This window comes from Hibiscus syriacus, unplaced genomic scaffold (genome assembly GCF_006381635.1).
Source record: "Hibiscus syriacus cultivar Baekdansim isolate YM2019G1 unplaced genomic scaffold, ASM638163v2 tig00110940_pilon, whole genome shotgun sequence".
Taxonomy (NCBI): Eukaryota; Viridiplantae; Streptophyta; class Magnoliopsida; order Malvales; family Malvaceae; genus Hibiscus; species Hibiscus syriacus.
In genome coordinates, this window is record NW_024062923.1 from 734,884 (window position 1) to 756,058 (window position 21,175).

Here is a 21,175-nt window from a genome sequence, read left to right on the forward strand (position 1 = left end):
AAAGATAAAAAGATACTCGTAAACTTGATTAATTCAAATATTTTTCATTCAACTCGACTCGGTTGACTAAAATGATACTCAATCCTAATTAGGGGTAAGTGTTCCATCAAGTCAAGTAAAAAAAATTCGAGTTATTCGAGTTGACCATTCCTATTTTATAAGTCAAACTTAATTTAAATTTTTTTCAAGTAGAGTCGAGTTTATAAAATTCGAGTCGAGTCTATTTGTTTGAGTTTCTGTTTAAATTTAATTATAAATATTTATAGTATTATGCTACTATTTGATTCTAATTTAAACTGTTTTATAATCATATAAAATAGATATATATATATATATATATATATATATATATATATTTCTTCATGTTTTTATTCCATATGTGATATACATATATAATATAGATTTGAGGGACTTAACTCAAACTTGAAAATCAATCCACCAATTACTAAAAAATATCGAGTTATTTGAGTTCTGTTTTATAACTTGGTTCGAATTTGAATTTTTTTGAGTCGAATCTAGTTTATAAAATTACAACTCAAAGTCTACTCGAGTTGAATTGAATAAAAAAATTTAATTTTTTTAGTTGAGTTTTACTCACCCCTATCCCTAATAACATCAACTAAAATTCTCACATCATTGCGGAACTTATTCTCCATAAAAGCTTACAAAGATGAGATTTGTGAGCATGCTTCAATGGTTATTCTCCATAAAAGTGTATTTTTTATAATAATAATCATAAAGGGTGTTGAAAGTTTGATATCTTCATGATTACCATGGGTTATTTGAGGAATTAGTAGGTTGCCGAATTCAAAAAGATAGACTGGGGAATATGTAGAATTCACGTGAATTAGTGGACAAAAAATGGTGTCCCTTTGCTGCAAAAAGTTCGTCTGGTTTTTCGAATCAGTACAAATCAATCCAACCTCACTTCACTTCTAAACTATTACTAGTGGTAGTGGTAGTGGTGGAGACCAACAAAAAAGATAAAATTTAAATGGATCTCGTGTATCCCCTTCCTTTTTAACAATCAATATATTTTTAAATTATATAATGATAGCATCTTCCTGTTGATCTTCATCTTCTTCTCCATTTCACCACACTACTGTTTTAGTAAAGACTAGAGCTTGATGGAAAAGATAGAGAGTAGTCCGCAGTTGGCTTGGCTTCTTCTTCCGTGAAATGAATAGCAAAGGGACCTTTTTGTTTTTGTCTTTTCAAGATTCGTGGGCGTTATAATAATAGTGAAAGGTTGGTGGAGCGTTTTGCAGGATATCAGTGTCAACCTCTTCTCAACTCCTCTATTTCGTTTTCTTCTTCTTCTTCTTGCCCTAACCTTTGGGGCAGCTACTTTCAACCCATTTTTTCCTTTTTGTTTTCTTCCATCTTTGGGTGTTTATGGCTATGGAGATGCAGAGCAGAAGGAAGACGATGGGGTTCTTGGTCGTATTGTTGGCTTTCTTCTTCATAGAGATGGCAGCATCCTCTACTGCCAGCAGAAGCAGCTTATCTGTTCAAAATCTTGAGGTTCAAGCTCAGTTGAAGCTCTTGAATAAGCCTGCTGTTAAATCTATCGAGGTCAGAATTTTTAATTTTATGAACAACTTTAAGCTCCCTTTCAGTATAATTGAGCTCAGTTTCTTGTATTAATTAACTGCAAATAAATTGTGAATTTAGACAAATTTTGTTATGTAAGATGACTCTCCTTTGTTAATCCACTGCATGTGTGTATGCATAGAACAGAGTCCAGATGGGGATATAATTGACTGCATCAAACTTGCTCACCAACCGGCTTTTGATCATCCATTATTCAAAGACCATAAAATCCAGGTTGATTGATTGCTCTTATTTAACCACCATTGTTTGATGAGTTTAATTGATTGATGCTTTCTATGTTAAATCCAGATGACCCCCAACTTTCACCCGGACCGTGCTTTTGCCGAGGTTTCGTTGAAGACAAAACCGGGACCATCAAGGGAAGTTACCCAGATGTGGCAATTGAATGGAAGGTGTCCAGAAGGAACTATCCCCATGAGAAGAACTAAAGAAGATAATTTGTTAAGAGCAAGCTCTATCAAAGCCTTTGGTAAAAAGAAGCACAAAAGTGTCCCTCAACCAAGGTCTGCAGATCCTGACCTCATCACTCAGAGTGGTCATCAGGTAGTATACTTTCTCCTGAAAGATTCCGGATTTAAACAACGGTCATAAAATGATGTTACGTCCATATACATTTGTCTGCAATCGTGATAAGTGTAACAAAACAATCCAGTTCCCTGGACAGATCTATACTAGTTGATTATTGCATATGAACATGAAATTGATATATGTTGGTGCACATGTTCCTTTTTCATGGATGATGGAACCTTGATGCAGCATGCGATAGTGTACGTCGATGGAGACAAGTACTATGGAGCTCAGGCAACCATTAATGTTTGGGAACCCAAAATTCAGCAGCCTAATGAATTCAGCTTGTCCCAAATCTGGATACTGGGAGGTGCATTTGGTGAAGATCTTAATAGCATTGAAGCAGGCTGGCAGGTACTACCTTCTTTCCTAACAACAACTTCACATTATTTTCTTTGATTCAGTGTGTCAACTCATTGGCCTTTGTCTTTCTGTATGATTTAACAATAGGTTAGCCCAGATTTGTATGGAGATAACCACACTAGACTCTTCACTTACTGGACTGTAAGACTAAACTCCATCTTACTATCCTCTAGTCCTTTGACTCAGTGTGTCAACTCATTGGCCTCTTTCTTTCTGTTTAACACAGAGTGATGCATATCAAGCCACAGGTTGCTATAATCTACTGTGCTCAGGCTTCATTCAGATCAACAATGAAATAGCAATGGGTGCAAGCATCTACCCTCTTTCTGGTTATCATAGTCCGCAATATGATATAAGCTTACTTGTGTGGAAGGTAAGAAATAAGAAGCTTCTCATAAAGTATGATGAACATCAAATATATACATGTCCATCAGTGTATGATGCTGTATGCATGTGTTTCTTTTATCTCCAAATGATTTTAAAGCAGTGCACAAATGGCTGAAAATGTGGCAGGATCCGACGGAGGGGAACTGGTGGCTGCAATTCGGTAAAAAGTACGTGCTCGGTTACTGGCCGGCCTTCCTATTTTCCTACCTATCAGACAGTGCATCCATGATTGAGTGGGGAGGAGAGGTTGTGAACTCAGAATCAGATGGACAGCATACATCCACACAAATGGGGAGTGGCCATTTCTCGAAAGAAGGTTTCGGCAAAGCTAGTTACTTCAAGAACATTCAAGTTGTTGATGGATCCAACAATCTCAGGGAGCCTAAAGGCCTTGCCACTTTCACTGAGCAATCTAACTGCTACGATGTACAAACCGGAAAAGGCGGCAATTGGGGCAACTACTTTTACTATGGTGGTCCGGGTCGAAACCCAAACTGCCCTTGAAGCTAAGTCAATGCCCTTCCTTGTGTTAAGTTTAGGCTAGTAAATCGGTGAAGAATGTTTTCACCTATTGATAGTAGCAATACATACAGGTTTATATCACCCTATTAACTCTGCCAAAGCTTTGTTGTGAGAAAGTGAGGTGTTCCTAGCTGATATTCTTTCTTTGGACATACCATTGTATATTTTGATTTTTCTTCTCTTTTTCCCTTTGTATGTGTTATTAAACTCTGCTTAAGCAATATATTGCCTTTAAATTGTAAGTTCAACCTTTATAATATTGAGACATTGTCTTTAAGCAAATGTTGGCCAACAAGGCAAGATACCTTGATAGGATACTGAAGTTATAGTTGTAGTCAGGGTTGAAAGTACCGGAATGGCTAGTTCTGCCGGTGATTTTTTTTCACATAAAATTTTGGTGTATATTTTATTGTGTAATCACTACATTTATCGTTATCTTCTAAAAAATTTGATCATAATACCGTCATGTATTTGACAACAGACCATGCACATAAACTACCATAATTAGCAGAACCATAAGCTTAGTCCACATCATATGGTAAGTTTCAACTCTCACAACTATCATTTCGAGGCGTGGGGCGCAGTAGCAAGATCAAACGAAATCGTACAAAAACTAAGAAAAATCTATGCATTGAGGAAATAAATGACTTGTCCCCAATATATATTACTTACATTTTACATACCATATCGCATTACAAGGAGGACATGCAGCGTTGTAATTAGATAATAAGCATAAAGTTTAGATAATTCCAATGTTTTTGACATATATGTACAAAATCTGATGGCCCTCCAAAGTTTAGCTGAAAACCGATTACATGTGTAGGTTACCTGGCTCTGGACAATTGTATGGCTTCTTGGTCTACAGTTGAATCTTCACCCCAAGTGAACTGATGGGAGAAAAGCATGAACTCTCGGTTCCTTACTTCTTCGAGCTCCTCCCATTCCGCCCATCTCACGGCCGGCCCCACTCCATCCAACATTTTCACCACTTCCGCCATCGTTGGCCGGTCTTCGAGCGAGCTCTGGGTGCACAGCAGTGCAACTCGAACAATCGTCTCGACTTCTTTCGGATCATAAATCTTCAAGTTCCCATCAACAATGTCATCAACCCTGTTTTCTCTCAGCAGCTTTTTTATCTGATAACATCAAATTTCCATCAGCCGAAGCAATCCTCACAAAAAAGCTACAAGTTCAATCGTGTATAAAATCTTACATGATCGAGTAGAAGGACATCCTCTTCCTCTTCTAACCGAGCAAAATCTATTGCACGCTGACCGGTTACAAGTTCAAGAAGCATTATACCGTATCCGAAGACGTCCGTTTTTCAGAAGATTTTCCCGTGGACAAATATTCTGGGGCAATGTGACCCATGGTACCTCGTACTTGAGTGGTGACATGAGTCAACTTCGTATCGACAAGCTTTGAGAGCCCGAAATCGCCAAGAACAGCTTCGAAATTGTCTTCTAAAAGGATGTTTGCCGCTTTAATCACGGTGTATTATCTTCGGATTGCAATGCTCGTGTAGGTACTCCAAACCATGCGCTGCTCCGAAAGCTATACGTTTCCTCATTGGCCAGTCCAAGCCCCTATCTCCAGGTTTTAGATCTATAGAAATATTTCAGGTGTAAACCATGGTAAAAATGGCACATGACTGCCACAAGTTAATAGTTGATGCAAATCATGAAGGACAAGTACCTCTGAGTTGATACGCCACACTTAAATTTTGCATGAAAGGATAAACAAGAATTCTTTCGGACGACGTTGTGCAGAACCCGATCAGCCGTAGAAGATTATTGTGAACTGCAACGCTTATGAGCTGGACTTCCCTCTGGAATGCGGCTTCACCGCCGGGACTATAATAATCCGCGAGGCGTTTTATGGCGACCTTGGTGTTGTCGGAGAGGACACCTTTATAAACTCTTCCGAACCCTCCTTGTCCAATTATGTTTCCCTCGTTGAAATTATCGGTGGCGAGTTGGATTTCACGCCATGAGAATCGCCGTAGCTGGCCAAAGGAAATTTTGAGGTCGTCTTCACCTAAAGTTCAGAAACTGCAAGTGTCAACTTCTACAAACTAAAGAAATCAAATAGACTTCCCATGTCCTAAAACGTTATGTGAAAAACACAAATAAAGAACAGAAAATCACCTGTGACATCGACGAAAACATCGCGCTTAAGCTTCTGTATTTGTTAATACAGGAACACGAAGAGAACACCGAGTGACAGAAGTATGATAGCAGCACAACTTACAGAGGTTACAACAATTCTAATTTTGGACCTATTGATTGAAACTACAAAAACAGACCACATTCAAGCTCACATGTGAAATGAATGTAGTAAAAAAGCTGGTACAGAGAACAAACCAGACAACGTAGTAGGAACACCGAGTGACAGAAGTATGATAGCAGCACAACTTACAGAGGTTACAACAATTCTAATTTTGGACCTATTGATTGAAACTACAAAAACAGACCACATTCAAGCTCACATGTGAAATGAATGTAGTAAAAAAGCTGGTACAGAGAACAAACCAGACAACGTAGTAGGTGAAACACAAGGTTGTTCCAAGCTTGAGCTACAAGCAAGATGTGCTCCATTGAAGCTGACAAAATAACACTGTCAATAGGGAGTAGCAAGTAGAAGAGTTACTACAATTTAAAGGAGATGGAATTTCTTATGAAGCTTACTTGATTCTTGGAACCAAGAACAAGTTCCTTGGAATTCTTCCAGTTATATTGTTGGATGAAAGATCCCTGCCAGATAAAAAGATTTGTGAGTATGAAAGAGGGTAAGGTAGAGAAATAAACACCACAAGTACAAGACTCATATACAAGTTTGAAGCAATTTATCAAACAAGAATTTTATTATGGAATAGAACCACATATAATGAATGGTTCCATTAAATACCAAAACTATATCTTAATTGGATTTAGGGGTGACTTGTCGAATATCAATATGCATACAAAACACGTATGCTCGATTTTTGTCTCTTTTCTTTCCCATATATGAGGAAGATTATACCCCATACCCATCTTCGAATATGTGTAGGACACAGGTGTCATGTGCAAGTACTTCAAGGAAAATGAGGAGTTCAAGTAGCATAATATTATCAAATCCTGCTATCCATTTGCTTGTGAGAAAGGGAAAAGAGCATTCTTAGAGAGTTTTTAAATTGGATAATGTTGGATATATGAATTGCAAAACTACACCGTTAGCACTGACTGGAAATATAAACAGTAATTAAAAGGAACAGATTCGTAAACCGTGTCGTGTTATAACCACTGCCTTAGAAACGAATTCGCCCCGATGTGTATAATCGCTGCTGTAGGCGGACCGTCCCCCGAGGTTAACACGGTCGCTTCAAATTTTGTACACCCAAAATCGGAGTGGACTGCCGATGGTCTTGCTCTTCTTATCGGAAAACACAGAGAGAGAATATTTAGAAAACACTTGGAGAGTGAATTCTGAATGATGAAAGTGAGTTGAGAAGCTGAATATAACCCTCTATTTATAGGCTAGAAATATGGTTAAAATCATCCATAAAATTTCAGGATTAAATCTCTTCTTTTGTAACAGCTGAAACGTCTAGATGAACCTGACTAAAAAATAGTCCAGGTTCATTGCATCATTATTCAGCTGTTATAACTCCCGAAATTATATCATGTAACCCCTGGAATTAAATCAAATAACTCCTATAACTCCTGATATTAACAGCTTGTCTCCTCTGTACAAAGCTGGAAATCAGTCCAGATACATTTTAACATTTTTTATTTAATTTAGGAAAAACTGTTTAATTTCTGATAACTCTCATAAACCAGCTGTTATCATTTGAATTTAAACAGTCCTCAGCAGCCTATAAATATCAGTTGAAATCTTTCACATTTTTAAAGAGAAATTCCTCAAGAATTTTCTCTAAAAAGATAGTATCCGCGCGGACGTGTCGAAGACACGTATTACCACGACCACGACCACGAGCCGAGCCGAGCCGAGACGAGATGGACGGTGGCAGCGGTGGTGGTGCGCGAGAGTCCCCCTTGTTCTCTTTCACTCAACAAGGAAGTGTGAAATCCAAACCATAAATACTCATTTCCAATAGTATTTCCAATACTATGTGAGATTGAGCATTACCAACATTCCCCCACTAATGCGAAAGAATTCTTCTGAAACTCGAAAACAAACTTTCCAGAAGAGCAATAGCGAGATTAGTTGCTTAAGCACTAGTGAACGTATCTGGAACTAGTACATAGTGATGATGAGCAATCCTTCTCTTAGATAAGTGAAACTAGTCTGGAATTTTCTAAGATGTGAGTAAACTCATAACACACAACTAACCCCTTCATCCACCTGAGTCCTCGATGTGTAAGATATATATATATACAAAAGTATATATTTGGTCATCTTACCTCAGGATTCTAGTAAGTGTACTAGAAAAATGGCCCAACATTTTTCATAGAAGGTGGCTAACCCTTTTCACTTACATAGGTTATTTCATCAAGTTTATCTCGATATAAACCACCCTTAATAGGGATATGAAATAATTAACAGCTTTTATAAAAGCTCAACCTCACAAAGGGTATGGTGACTTTCTTCAAGTTCATTATAAATGAACCACCCAAACTCTGGGTTAAGAAGTCATTAAGAATAAATATTCAACCTCATTTATCGGTAAATTTAATAAGTCATTCTCACTAGAACCATCTAAATACTTGGATTTGAATTTATTAAGAGTTTAACAAACTCAACCTTTCTGTCGGTAAGTTCATCATTTCCTACCCACTCACTCTGGGTTATGAACTTATTAAGAATAGATATTCATCCCAAATCGGTAAATTCATCAAGTCTTTCTCATTAAGACCACCCAAATTCTGGGCTATGAATTTATTAAGAGTTTAACAAACTCATCCTGAGCATGCACATTATTCATCATAGGGATAGGCAGTAGGAATGTGCACTATGAGTCTTTCCATGGTTTCTTTTGACCTCATGGAACTTAGATAACTAAGTTGGGTATCCACCATGAATTCCTCAACCAATGGGCTTTAGACCCATCCCCCTCAATGAATCTAGGACCAGTTTCTGACTTAACCCTTTGGTAAGTAGATCTGCTAGGTTCCTTTCTGACTTCACATACTCTAAAGAGAGCACTACATTCTTTATTAAGTGTCTAACAGATTCATGTCTTATGTGAATGTGTCTTTTCTTACCATTGTAAGCTTGGTTCTTAGCCACACATATCGCTGCTTGTGAATCACACAATAATGAAATCGGAGGAGTCGGTCTTCCCCACAACGGAATATCTGCTAACAAGCTTCTGAGGCACTCGACTTCTTTCCCAGCTAGGTCAAGAGCTATAAACTTTGACTCCATGGTAGAACAATCAACACAACTCTGTTTTGATGATTTCCACGAGATTGCTGCTCCACCCAAAGTAAAAACATACCCACTCGTAGAGCTTACCTCATCATTATCAGAAACACAGTTGGCATCACAATATCCTTCCAGTACCGCAGGAAAGCCAACGAACTCAAGTTTCCAATCCAAAGTACCCTTAAGATACTTCAGTAAGCGTTTAAGAGCAACCCAGTGTTCACCACTCGGATTATGAGTATATCTACTCAGTCTACTCACAACATAAGCAATATCAGGTCGAGTATAGTTCATTAAGAACATTAAGCTTTCAATTAATTTAGCATATTCAATTTGGGAAACTCTACTTCCTTTATTCTTAACTAGATGTATGCTAGGGTCATAAGGAGTTCGAATAGGGACGACATCAAAATTGTCAAATTTCTTTAGCACTTTCTCTATATAATGTGCTTGACATAAAGAAAATCCCTTCTTAGTTTTGGTAACTTTGACTCCTAAGATTACATCTACTTCTCCCAAATCTGTCATCTCAAACTTAGTGGACAAGAAATTTTTAACTTTGTTAATGGACTCAATGTTAGAACTGAAAATCAACATGTCATCAACATAAAGACTTATGATAACACATTCAGTGTCAAACATCTTCGAATACACACAAGCATCCGAATAATTCATAACAAAACCAAAACTAAGAATAATTTTATGAAATTTCTCATACCACTGTTTAGGAGTATGCTTAAGTCCATAGAGTGACTTTTTGAGTCTACAGACTTTGCCTTCCATACCAGGTGCTTCAAAACCTAGTGGTTACTCCATGTAAATCTCCTCATCTAGATCTCCATTCAAGAAAGTAGTCTTAACATCCATTTGATGTACCTACAACTTATGAATAGAGGCTAGTGCAAATAATGCACGAATCATTGAGATTTTTGTAACGGGAGAGTATGTATCAAAGTAGTCTAAACCAAACCTTTGAGTAAACCCTTTGATGACTAACCTTGCCTTGTACCGTTGAATCGAACCATTTGGCCTTAGTTTCTTCCGGAAGACCCATTTGTTGGAGATTGGTTTGAATCCCTTAGGCAAGTCAACTAATTCCCAAGTATGATTAGACATTATCGATTCTAGTTCATCATTAACAGCGCTTTTCCAAAAACTAGCATCGATAGATCTTATAGCTTCTTCAAAAGTTTTAGGATCCTCATCTAACAGAAAAATTTGAGCTATAGGATCTTAAATGGAGTCTAAATCATTTATCTCAGAAATAAAGGAAGTAATAAAGTCTGGTCCAAAAGAGGTTTCAACTCTTTGCCTTTTACTTCTTCTAGGCTCAAAAACAATTTGTCCAGAAGACCTAGTATGATTACTAGAAGAAGTTGATGGAATATATTCTATTTGTGTTTCAATATTTATTCTCGGTTCCTTTAAAGGAAAAGTATTTTCAAAGAAAATAACATCCCTTGACTCACAAATAGAATAATCTTGTAAAAGTATGAATCTGTATGCATCACTATTCGTAGCATACCCTATAAATACTGCATCAACGGTTTTAGGTCCAATGGTGGACTTCTTAAAGTCTGGCAAACCCACTTTAGCCAGACACCCCCACACTTTTAGGTATTGTAAATTAGGAGCATATCCTTTCCACAATTCATATGGGGTAGAATCTAATTTCTTATGAGGAACTCGGTTCAAGATATGAGTTGACGATAGAATGACTTCCCCCTAGGTGTTATCAGATAACCCTGAACTTATTAGTAAAGAATTAATCATATCTTTTAAAGTTCTATTTTTCCTTTCGGCTATACCATTCTGTTGAGGAAAATAAGGGGCTGAAGTTTCATGAATTATGTCATTCTTTTCAAAAATATCTTTTAAGAAAATAGATCCATATTCACCACCTCTATCAGATCTAACCCGTTTGATTCTCCTATCTAACTGATTTTCAACTTCTACCTTATAAATAAGAAAGAAGTTTTCAGCTTCATCTTTAGTCCTTAGGAGATAAACTTTTGTATATCTTGAATAATCATCTACAAAAGTTATGTAGTAGTGTTTTCCTTCTTTACTTTCAGTGTTTCTAAAATCTACTAGATCATTATGAATAAGTTCTAACAATTCAGTCTTTCTATTAGAAACAATATTAAAGTGAGGTCTAGTATGCTTAGCTTCTACACAAATTTCACATTTGTTAAAGCTAGTTGTGTCTAGTTTAGGCATAACATTCATATTTATCAATTTCTTTAAAGCATGAATATTCACGTGTCCTAATCTAGCATGCCACATATCAATGGATTCAACAATATAAGCAGAAGTGGTAGATTTATTTTCATTAAATTGAGTTTCTATGACAAATAAACCATTGCTTAAAAACTCTTTCCCAACATAATCACCATTTCGAGAAAGTACAAGTTTATCTGCCTCAAAAACTAACTTAATGCATGTCTTATTCAGAAGCCCACTACTTATCAAATTTCTACGCAAGGCGGGTACATACAGAACATTATTTAAAGTCAAAGTTTTACCAGAGGTCAGCTTGAGTAAAACTTTGCCTTTGCCTAGCACTTCAGAGCTGCTAGAGTTCCCCATGTACACACGTTCACCTACGATCTCATCCTCGAATTTGATGAAAAACTCATTCCTTGCGCAGAAATGCTTTGAAGCGCCAGTGTCAACAACTCATTCCGAACTATTTTCCACCAGATTGACTTCTGAGACCACCGTAGCAATGATCTCATCATCTTCTTCTACAACGTGCATCTGTGGGTTGTTGTCATTCTGGCGGTCTGAGCGGTCTGAGCGGTGTTGGCATTGGTAAGCTTTGTGGCCGGGTAAACCGCAGACATAACACTTTAGCGTATTTCCTTCAGTTTTGGCATTTCCTGACTTCTTGAAGTTGGTAGCCTTCTGAGGTTTCGTCTTCTTGTCTTGATTCTCACGTTTCATGATCTTCTTAAATTTAGACTCAACCAAGTTAGCTCTAAAAGATAAATTACTCATAGAATTATTAAGCTTATCTTTTAAACGGTTGGCTTCTTCAATCTTCATATGGCCCACGACTCTTCAAGCAAAATTTCTCTCTTCTTATGCTTAAGAGAGTTGCGGTAGTTGGACCAGGACTTGGGCAGCTTCTCAATGAAAACATTGGCTTGCAGCATCTCGCACATTTGCATCCCTTCGGCGATGATGTCAGCGACTAGGTTCTCATAGTCATGGACTTGATCCATTATCGGCTTGTCATCAGTCATATGGAATTTGAGCCATTCGCCGACAACATACTTCTTGATGCCAGCATCATTCGCACCATACTTTTTATCGAGAGTATCCCATATTGTCTTGGCACTCCTTTCTCTAAGGAACATATCAAATAATTTATTTGACATGTGACTGAGCAGATGTCCTCGCACCGTTTTGTTGTCTTTCTCGTACTTCTCGTAGGTAGCGAGTGCAGCAGCGGTAGTTGCTAAGGCATCATCATTGATGACTGCATCAGCATCATTACTGGTAGTTGGGGTTGGCGGCATGATAGGTGGTGGCTTGAGCAGCACGTAGTCAAGATCAAGTTGCTCGAAGAATATCATGATTCTTTGGGACCACCTTCTATAATTCTTTCCATCAAGTGCATCGAGCTTGGAAAGATCGGGTATCAGTTTGCTCAAAGGTGTTGACATGATTGCAGTATATAGAATTCGTTTCTAAATTGTTGGATATATGAACTGCAAAACTACACCGTTAGCACTGACTGGAAATATAAACAGTAATTAAAATGAATAGATTCGTAAACCGTGTCGTGGTATAACCACTGCCTTAGAAACGAATTCACCCAGATGTGTGTAATCGTTGCTGTAGGCAGACTGCCCCCCGAGGTTAACACGGTCGCTCCAAATTCCGTACACCCAAAATCGGAGTGGACTGCCGATGGTATTGCTCTTCTTATCGGAAAGCACACATAAAGAATATTTAGAAAACACTTGGAGAGTGAATTATGAATGTTGAGAGTGAGTTGAGAAGTTGAATATAACCCTCTATTTATAGGCTAGAAATAGGGTTAAAATCGTCCATAAAATTTCAGGATTAAATCTCTTATTTTGTAACAGCTGAAACGTCTAGATGAACCTGACTCAAAATAGTCTAGGTTCATTGCATCATTATTCAGCTGTTATAACTCCCGAAATTATATCATGTAACCCCTGGAATTAAATCAAATAACTCATGTAACTCCTGATATTAACAGCTTGTCTCCTCTGTACAAAGCTGGAAATCAGTCCAGATACATCTTAATATTTTTTATTTAATTTAGGAAAAACTGTTTAATTTCTTATAACTCTTATAAACCAGCTGTTATCATTTGAATTTAAACAGTTATCAGTAGTCTATAAATATCAGTTGAAATCTTTCACATTTTTCCATTTGTTTCTTTCAAAGAGAAATTTCTCAAGAATTTTCTCTAAAAATATAGTATACCACGAGCCGAGACGAGACGAGACGGACGACGGCGGCAGCGGTGCTCGAGAGTCCCCCTTGTTCTCTTTCACTCAACAAGAAAGTGGGAAATCCAAACCATAAATACACATTCCCAATAATATTTCCAATACTATGTGGGATTGAGTATTACCAACAGATAGTTGACCCCAATTTTCTGGAATGGAACCACTGAATCTATTATTTGCAAGATTCAGAACTTCTAGGTGCACCATATCACCAAGGAAATCAGGCAACAAACCAGTTAGATTATTGTTTTGTAAATCCCTGCAAAAATAGACAAATGCTTTATGACTCTCACTCACCACCATGGAAAGATAATATATATATATATATATATATATATATATATACTAAACTATTTAGTGTATAACATTTTACTAACCTTTTACTCTACAGGATACCAAATCACAGATAAATGCAATTCAATGAATGATGAAGAATTCAGCATCATTATGACTTACAAGTTAACCAGAAACTTAAGTTTCTTAATCGAAGGCTAAAGAGTTCCTGAAAATCCATTTGAAGCAAGATTCCTGCGCCAATTAATGCATTCACATGTTATTCTTAGTTATTATCATTGAAAAACAGAAGATGTGGAGTTTTCGTAGATTGTCATGTAAAGTAGGGGTCTGTCCAAGGATCTTACCTCTACCAAAAGTAATTGGATTCACATAATGTCAATTGAAAATGACCATGCGAGTAATACAATTATTGTAAAATAAGCAAGTCCTCCATTACAAATCAACCACAACTCAAATTGGTGAACTTACAAGGAGATGACATTCCCGTTCCTGCAGTTGACATGAGACCAGCTAAAGCAGGGACTCACAAGATTATTGCTCCAATCAGTTATTCGACCACTGGAATCATTGAGAGCCTTGCGAAACTCAAGCAAAGTGTTTCCTGAACATTTGGAGAAGCATTAAACATGAATCCAAATAAAATTTTTGCCTATGGGATTCGAATCCATCGTAAGAGAATTCGAAAATGAATCGATTAAGACAAGCTCTTTCATTATAAAAATAATGGATCTTCACCAATGACAAGTCTATTCATGAAATGGTATTTCCTTCGACATTCATTTCACACAATTAACTCTGAAATTTTGCATGATATTCTCTTCAAGAAATTTCTTTTGTTTCACTCTATTTTGGTTCGTGGTTCATGTGTGTTCAAGAAGAACTTGAAGTGCAATCGTTTTCTTCTGTGAGTAGGCATTCTATCCTGGGGGATAAGTTTCCATAGCAACAATTTGCATCATAATGCAGAAAACGTTACCCAACTGAAAGCTTCCTAGAAGTGTCTTCTTCATTTCTTATTCTTCTTCTAGTCCCACCATTGTTTTACCGTTATATACCTATTCCTATGTATCTATGATTGTTGACTTATTTAAACCAATACTTTTGGAAGAACTACGGACAATATGATAAACCAATACTTTTGGAAGAACTACGGACAATATGATAAACAAAATTTGGTATATAGTCGATAGACTCAACAAAGCAATATCATATAGTTGAATGACCATTTTATAACTTTTAAAAGTCGAAGGATTCAACAAAGTAGTACCTTGCAATTGGGGGACCATTTGTCTACTTTACCCATAATATTTGTATATTTATATTATATTAGTTTAGTTTATATCAAATTTTATCTTTTAACTATTATTTTCATGCCTTAATTTTATAAAAGAAAGTTTCCATTGGCAATAAATAATTTATCATTATATTGGGGGTGCTTTGTTATCCATGACAACAATTTTCCCAAGTCCAACCACTAAAAATGAGACTATCCCTGTACATATATCAAGTTTGAGTTAATATCTTCGACTTTGTATGATATACATATCTCACATATAAAAAAATATATATGTATTGTATATGATTATAAAAAATTATTTAAATTGGAATCAAATAGTATCATAATATTATAAATATTTACAATTAAATTTAAATAAAAACTCGATTCGATTCGACTCAAATTTTATAAACTCGACTCAATTTAAAAAAAATTAAATCAAATCTGAATTATAAAATAAGAATCGTCAACTCAAATAAATTAAATTTCTTTACTCATCTTGACTCGATTAAACAATCACCCACCTCTGTACAACTTGATAGGACAAGTTATGGGTAAGGGTCGATAAAGAGGGTCCCTTACATTCAATGATTGTCCAGAGTTAGCTCTTGGGTCTCTGAATATGGAATTGAGATTGGGATAAGTTGCAAATGGTGCTATCAATGAGAGTGCTTCAAAAATTAAAGGCTATATATGAATATTATATTAATAATTAATTAGGGAACGGTATATTTGAATTATAAAATCGTCCCAGTTAGTCTGTATATGTGATTTTCTCTTCTTTTTCTCTCTCTCTAGGCTATTTCAATTTAGCTGGTCAATTTTCAATTATTCAAATTAAGAATCCAATCAACCAATAAAAATGAGTTATATATATTAATTTTAAATGTGTTTATAATATATATATTATATAAGCACGAACCAACTTTCCTCAGTAGTTAAAAGAATCGTTGTTGTTTATATAAGTTACAGGTTTGAGCACCAATGACTGTAAATGTGATTGAAGCGTTCATTGTCGAATGATTGAGAGTACTTAAAACATATAATACTTTATAATCACCTTTAACTTAATATATATATATATATATATATATATATATATATTATAATATTTGAAGAAAGGATTATATATACTCCACATAAAAAAATAATAATATAAAATTTCTCTCCTACCTCTTTGTTGTGATTCTTCTTCTTTTACTCCATAACATCATCAAATCTACTTGGAGTTTAGATTTGTTACGGGTAGAATTGCAGTTTATTTTTTATTTTATTCGTCTAAATTTATTTTTACCTATCTTGTATCGAAAATTTGAATTTTTATTAATATAAAAATATTTAAAATTTTAAAAATTAATTTTCATTAATATTTTTAATCAATAAATAATAATTTAGATGGCATCTAAATAAACCAAATTTTACTTTATCTAGATTTGAGCGAATAACCCGATCTTAAATTCTACGCGAGCTGGAGCCCTCAAGTAAGAAAGAAAACTAAAAGCAGTCAGGCGTAGATAGGCCCATTAGAAATTAGGGTAAAGAACAAAAATGGTCCTCCTACTATAGGATATTACTTTTTCAATCTATCAACTATTAAAAGTTATATAATAGTCACCGACTATTAATATGTTAGAAACTCATCATTTTCTGTTAAAATTTGATGGCCGTCTGAACTGGACATTAATCCGTTGACTGAGATATGATCAAACTTGATCTTAGAACCATTTTTGTTGTATTTTATGTATTGAAACTGCGTTTACATTATATTGTGGAGTTAGTGCTTGAAAGATTATATCGTCGAGCTAGTGGTTGAAAGCAACGACAGTTCCAATATGCATTATTAAAATATAATTTTATCATATCTTAGTTAATAAGTTAATGTTCAGCTCAGACGGCCGCTAATTTTTTAACAAAAAATAACGAGTTTAGAATATATAAATAGTCGGATGATCATTTTATAACTTTTAATAATCTGATGGCTGAACAAAATAAATATCATATATTTAAATAATCATTGTGTAACTTTTAATAGTCGGGGACAAAACAAGACCATTTGTGTATTACCCTAGAAATTAAGAATAAATTGTATACTTAAACAAATGGTGACTGGGTCCGCATAGAAAAAGAAAGACTTCATCAGACGTTTGAAACCTACCAAACTCGTTGGACCCCTCTAAATGCAAATTCATAGTATGTTTAATCAAAAAATAACTTAAACTTCACAAATCTAACGTTGATATCATGGTTATCGTGCGTCGTCATGCTTCGATCACCATTTGTGTTAATACCTGTGCCAAATTCAATCACCATTTGTGTTAATACCAGTGCCAAATGAAAGTTTTTCTCTCCCTAAACCAACCCAAAAGCCATGTAAATCAAATTAAAGTTCGAACCTAATAACTTCAATTTACACCCTTTCATCGTTCAATTGTTATCTAATTGAGATATGTTACATGTCGAGTTTTGATTGTTGGAATCTACGATTGAATACCTAGATTGCTAGAAGTTGGGAATTTTGGAGTATAAGGTTTTTTAGTAAGAATTTTCGGATTTGTAATGGTAAGGACAGTGAGAGCTGGAGCTTAAGGTTTGAGATAATATGTGAGAATCTTAGATCTACAACAACGTAGGTGAGGTCGATGATGATTTGGAGTAGTCGACCATATTTTAAAGGCGGGGTGATCAATGAGGGTTTAGGGGTGGTTGGTAGGGGTTGGGGTGATTGACTAAGATCAAGCATGAAGCATTGGAGTCTGGGATTAGGGTTCAATGTTTGGGATTAGAATTTAATTATTTTCTTTTTCTTTTTCTATTTATTTTAAATCATATATGATAATAAACATTAATAAAAATTAAAATGTCATAACAGAAATGTTAAAATAATCTATATATCATATATTTTGTAGTTTAAACAATTGAGTGATTAAAATATAAGTAATTTGAAAATTTAATGATTATATTTAAAATTTTAAATTGATTAAAATAAAAGTTAAAAAAATAATTGAGTGAGAAATTATATAATTTATAAAATGATGAATTGAAAGATTTTTTTATTCATAGAAATTTTAAATATAATATTATTTTATTTTTATCTAAAAAGTCATATTATTTTATAATGCCATGTCATTATCTACTTAACACCGTTAAAAGATGATGGATCTAACGAAAAACAAGTTAGGGGTTGATGTGGAAAAAATAAAAGGGTTAGCAGAAAGAGAAAGGTACAAGTTGAGAATTCATATGTCTGTTGAAGTCTGAAGGAGGTCTGGGTTTGAAAAACACTGGGCATAGAGCTTGTACCATCAATCTTATTAGAAAAATTCTAGCAGGTGACGGATCTTTATGGATTGCATGGCTAAAATCCTATGTTCTTAAGGAGCATGATTTCTGGAATTTTGAAGCTGGATCTAACGTCAGCTGGAGCTTTTGTCGAATTCTCAAGTTGAGATCAATTGCATTCCCTATTGTCTCGGCTGCTCATCAGCCGATTAGGGAAGTCTGGGACAAGATTCGGATACAACGCATGAAGGTTTGTTGGCACAAACTTATCTGGTATCCTTTGTATATCCCAAAACACAGTTTGATTTCATGGATGGCCTTATTGAATCGGTTACCAACCAGTGATAGGTTGCAGAAACTGGGTTTATGTTCTGAAACCACATGTGTTAACTGTTGGCAAGATCAAAAATCGTGGGATCATCTCTTCTCTTAATGTCCTTTTGATGTTGGACTTTGGAAAGCGTTTTTGCAACTGAATGATATGACTATTCCTCCTCTTACTTGGGAAACTATGGTATCTTGGGCTAGCACAACTTGAAGAGGGAAGTCTCTTATCACCACCTTATTGAAGATTTCTTGGAACACTTTTATCTACTTCATCTGGTAGGAAAGGAATCAACGTATTTTTCAGGGTCGGCAAAGATCGATCGATATTTGGCTTAATGACATTATTGAAACTGTTAGCATTAGACTTAGGGGCAAAGCTATTAATAGACTTGATAGTACTAACCAATTGCTTTGTAATGCTTGGGGTATAGTCTAACAAATCTTTGGTTCTTTTGTTTTAGGTTGCATTGTCTCTTTGTTGGTTGATTTGTTGTAGCATAACATTTCTATTTTAGGTAATAAATTCTGATTTATCCAAAAAAAAAAGTACAAGTTTAGGGGCCAAATATATAATAAAGCAAAAGAAAGAAATGTTTTGGATGTTTGACATTTTGACAAAGGGTAAACTATGTCAATGGTCATTGATGTTTGTGTGTGTTTTCGTTTTTACAACTAATGTTTCAAAAGTTATAAATAGATCATTAACGTTATCGTTTGTGACAAAATGATCACTGGCTGTTAACAGCTGTGACGAAAAATACAACTGGACCGTTATCTGCTGATTTAGATCGTTAACCGCCATTTTAACTTGATGCTCTTCTTCTTCTTCAACCCATTCCCCATCTACTTTTTCTTCACTTTTCTTCTTCTTTCTTTCTCTTCACTTTTCTTCGCTTTTTTTCTTTTCCTCTTATCACACACATGAAACCTCAATGACAAATGACCCATCTCCGCCACCTACCACCACCACTTGGCCACCACGTCACTCCTAAATCAGCCACCCAGCCGCCTCTTGCACCCACATATATTAGTTTATTATTACAATGACCGGTACCAGAAGCGGTCTTTTCCACCTTTTCTTAGCGCATGACAGTGACGTTTTGATTCATGCGATAGTTGAACAAGTACATCGAACGCAGCTGATCCCAGTGTTATTTTTCTTCAAGTTCTGGGATTGATTATTTTATCTGTACGTAGGTGGCGGCGTTGAGGATGTTTACGGTGAGGATTACGCCACCGAGGACCAACTCGTCACCCCATGGACTTACTCTGTTGCAAGGTCACCCTTTTTCATTTTTTTTTCTTGTGAAGCTTGTGTTTTTTATTATGGGTTTTTAAACTGTTCTTCCATGGTTGCAGTGGATATTCATTGTTGAGGGATCCCCACCATAACAAAAGGCTTGCCTTCACTGAGAAAGAAAGAGATTCTCACTACTTGCGTGGTTTACTCCCTCCTGCTGTTGTCACTCAACAGCTTCAGGTTTCATACTATAATTTCAAACCCCTTTTTGGCTATTCCCCAGATTTTAAGAAGTATTAATTCATGTTTTGTGTGTGTTATAATTCCTAGGAGAAGAAATTGATGAACAATATCAGGAAATATCAAGTTCCCCTGCAAAAATACATGTCCATGATGGAACTTCAGGTCTCTCTTGTACCTCTCTTTACATTCACTTTAAGCTTTGGTGTTGTTCATTCTTTACATTCACCATTAACAGGAAAGGAATGAGAGACTGTTTTACAAGCTGCTGATCGATAATGTTGAGGATCTGCTCCCAATTGTTTACACCCCAACTGTAGGCGAAGCTTGCCAGAAGTACGGGAGCATCTTCAGGCGTTCGTAGGGTCTTTATATAAGCTTGAAAGAGAAGTATGAATGTGTCTTTGTCCTATGTAATTGAATCCTCGAGTGGACTGGCTTGACTTTGTTCAATCATAACATGCAGGGGAAAAGTTCTTGATGTCTTGAAGAACTGGCCGGAAAGGAGTATTCAAGTTATCGTCGTAACCGATGGTGAGCGTATTTTGGGCCTTGGGGATCTCGGCTGTCAGGTGAAATTGTTTAAAGTCCAATTCTTTTAGTTAGAAACATTTTTGTTGGTGCTTAGTTTAAATTGCAGTTTTGGGATTCTGTGAAATAAATGAATAACTAGTTTTGGCCATTGTTCGGTTGGAAATTCAGGGGATGTGAATTCCTGTTGGGAAATTGGCTTTGTACACAGCACTCGGGGGGGGGGGGGATTGTCCTTCAACACTAAGCATCGTCGAGTTCTTCATTTGATGTTCTTGAGATCTACATTTATGGTTCTTAAGCTGAAATTTTACATGGTTGGAGAACTAGAAGTGAACTTTGATATAAACAACAATTGTGATGATACTCTGTAGCTCTCATATTGATTGATTCTGCTTTATAGTGTTTACCGGTGTCCATCGATGTCGGCACAAATAATGAGAAGTTGTTTGAAGGATGAGTTCTACATTGGGCTTCGACAAAGGAGGGCAACTGGGCAGGTTGGTGGGTTTTAACAGCATAATCATTTCAAACATATTGATAAGAGGAAAAGAAGAAAAGTGAAGAAAAGTGAAGAGAAAGAAAGAAGAAGAAAAGAAAAAGATGGGGAATGGGTTGAAGAAGAAGAAGAGCAGGTCAAAATGGCGGTCAACGATCTAACTCAACAGATAACGG

At 35.9% G+C, this 21,175-nt stretch overlaps 5 protein-coding genes and 1 long non-coding RNA gene across 6 annotated transcripts in view; 3 read left to right on the forward strand and 3 right to left on the reverse strand.

Moving 5' to 3' along the window:
• Positions 1 to 1,088: 1,088 nt before the first annotated feature.
• Positions 1,089 to 3,687, forward strand: LOC120147560. The gene is made up of 7 exons (XM_039160907.1): positions 1,089 to 1,575; positions 1,741 to 1,827; positions 1,903 to 2,157; positions 2,371 to 2,535; positions 2,632 to 2,685; positions 2,771 to 2,917; positions 3,058 to 3,687. Exons 1-7 carry the CDS (start codon positions 1,396 to 1,398, stop codon positions 3,433 to 3,435), a joined length of 1,266 nt encoding a protein of 421 aa, XP_039016838.1. The 5' UTR covers positions 1,089 to 1,395; the 3' UTR covers positions 3,436 to 3,687.
• A 450-nt stretch (positions 3,688 to 4,137) lies between these two features.
• On the reverse strand, positions 4,138 to 5,760 carry LOC120147563 (probable LRR receptor-like serine/threonine-protein kinase At5g63710). Its single transcript, XM_039160910.1, has 4 exons — positions 5,601 to 5,760; positions 5,149 to 5,490; positions 4,667 to 5,058; positions 4,138 to 4,589 (listed from the first exon to the last, which is right to left on the reverse strand). Exons 3-4 carry the CDS (start codon positions 4,748 to 4,750, stop codon positions 4,278 to 4,280), a joined length of 396 nt encoding a protein of 131 aa, XP_039016841.1. The 5' UTR covers positions 4,751 to 5,058; positions 5,149 to 5,490; positions 5,601 to 5,760; the 3' UTR covers positions 4,138 to 4,277.
• Positions 4,937 to 6,446, reverse strand: LOC120147470 (probable LRR receptor-like serine/threonine-protein kinase At5g63710). The gene is made up of 5 exons (XM_039160844.1): positions 6,141 to 6,446; positions 5,985 to 6,055; positions 5,817 to 5,912; positions 5,149 to 5,490; positions 4,937 to 5,058 (listed from the first exon to the last, which is right to left on the reverse strand). Exons 1-5 carry the CDS (start codon positions 6,278 to 6,280, stop codon positions 4,937 to 4,939), a joined length of 771 nt encoding a protein of 256 aa, XP_039016775.1. The 5' UTR covers positions 6,281 to 6,446.
• Positions 6,447 to 13,439: 6,993 nt separating this feature from the next.
• On the reverse strand, positions 13,440 to 14,125 carry LOC120147566. Its single transcript, XR_005518289.1, has 3 exons — positions 14,076 to 14,125; positions 13,767 to 13,838; positions 13,440 to 13,569 (listed from the first exon to the last, which is right to left on the reverse strand). It is a non-coding gene; the product is annotated as an uncharacterized LOC120147566 (long non-coding RNA).
• A 5,407-nt stretch (positions 14,126 to 19,532) lies between these two features.
• Positions 19,533 to 20,356, forward strand: LOC120147471 (NADP-dependent malic enzyme-like). The gene is made up of 5 exons (XM_039160845.1): positions 19,533 to 19,551; positions 19,687 to 19,768; positions 19,849 to 19,969; positions 20,060 to 20,134; positions 20,208 to 20,356. Exons 1-5 carry the CDS (start codon positions 19,533 to 19,535, stop codon positions 20,331 to 20,333), a joined length of 423 nt encoding a protein of 140 aa, XP_039016776.1. The 3' UTR covers positions 20,334 to 20,356.
• Positions 20,348 to 21,175, forward strand: part of LOC120147556 (T-complex protein 1 subunit gamma) — a 41,218-nt gene continuing 40,390 nt past the window's right edge. The window contains exons 1-2 of the mRNA XM_039160901.1: positions 20,348 to 20,359; positions 21,079 to 21,091. The gene's annotated coding sequence lies outside the window, so the exon portion shown is untranslated. The remainder of the gene's footprint in view (positions 20,360 to 21,078; positions 21,092 to 21,175) is intronic.

Bases quoted from the DNA above. Each gene is read 5' to 3' on its own strand.
- LOC120147563 (XM_039160910.1), bottom strand. From the start codon at position 4,750: ATGCTTCTTGAACTTGTAACCGGTCAGCGTGCAATAGATTTTGCTCGG. The intron at 4,590-4,666 runs GTAAGATTTTAT...TGATGTTATCAG, and splicing joins ATGTCCTTCTACTCGATCAT to ATAAAAAAGCTGCTGAGAGA.
- LOC120147560 (XM_039160907.1), top strand. From the start codon at position 1,396: ATGGCTATGGAGATGCAGAGCAGAAGGAAGACGATGGGGTTCTTGGTC. The intron at 2,686-2,770 runs GTAAGACTAAAC...TGTTTAACACAG, and splicing joins GACTCTTCACTTACTGGACT to AGTGATGCATATCAAGCCAC. The intron at 2,918-3,057 runs GTAAGAAATAAG...AAAATGTGGCAG, and splicing joins TAAGCTTACTTGTGTGGAAG to GATCCGACGGAGGGGAACTG.
- LOC120147470 (XM_039160844.1), bottom strand. From the start codon at position 6,280: ATGAGTCTTGTACTTGTGGTGTTTATTTCTCTACCTTACCCTCTTTCA. The intron at 6,056-6,140 runs GTAAGCTTCATA...TTATTTTGTCAG, and splicing joins TTCTTGGTTCCAAGAATCAA to CTTCAATGGAGCACATCTTG. The intron at 5,491-5,816 runs GTTTGTTCTCTG...TCTGAACTTTAG, and splicing joins TGTTCCTACTACGTTGTCTG to GTGAAGACGACCTCAAAATT.
- LOC120147471 (XM_039160845.1), top strand. The intron at 19,970-20,059 runs GTTTCATACTAT...TATAATTCCTAG, and splicing joins TTGTCACTCAACAGCTTCAG to GAGAAGAAATTGATGAACAA. The intron at 20,135-20,207 runs GTCTCTCTTGTA...CACCATTAACAG, and splicing joins TGTCCATGATGGAACTTCAG to GAAAGGAATGAGAGACTGTT.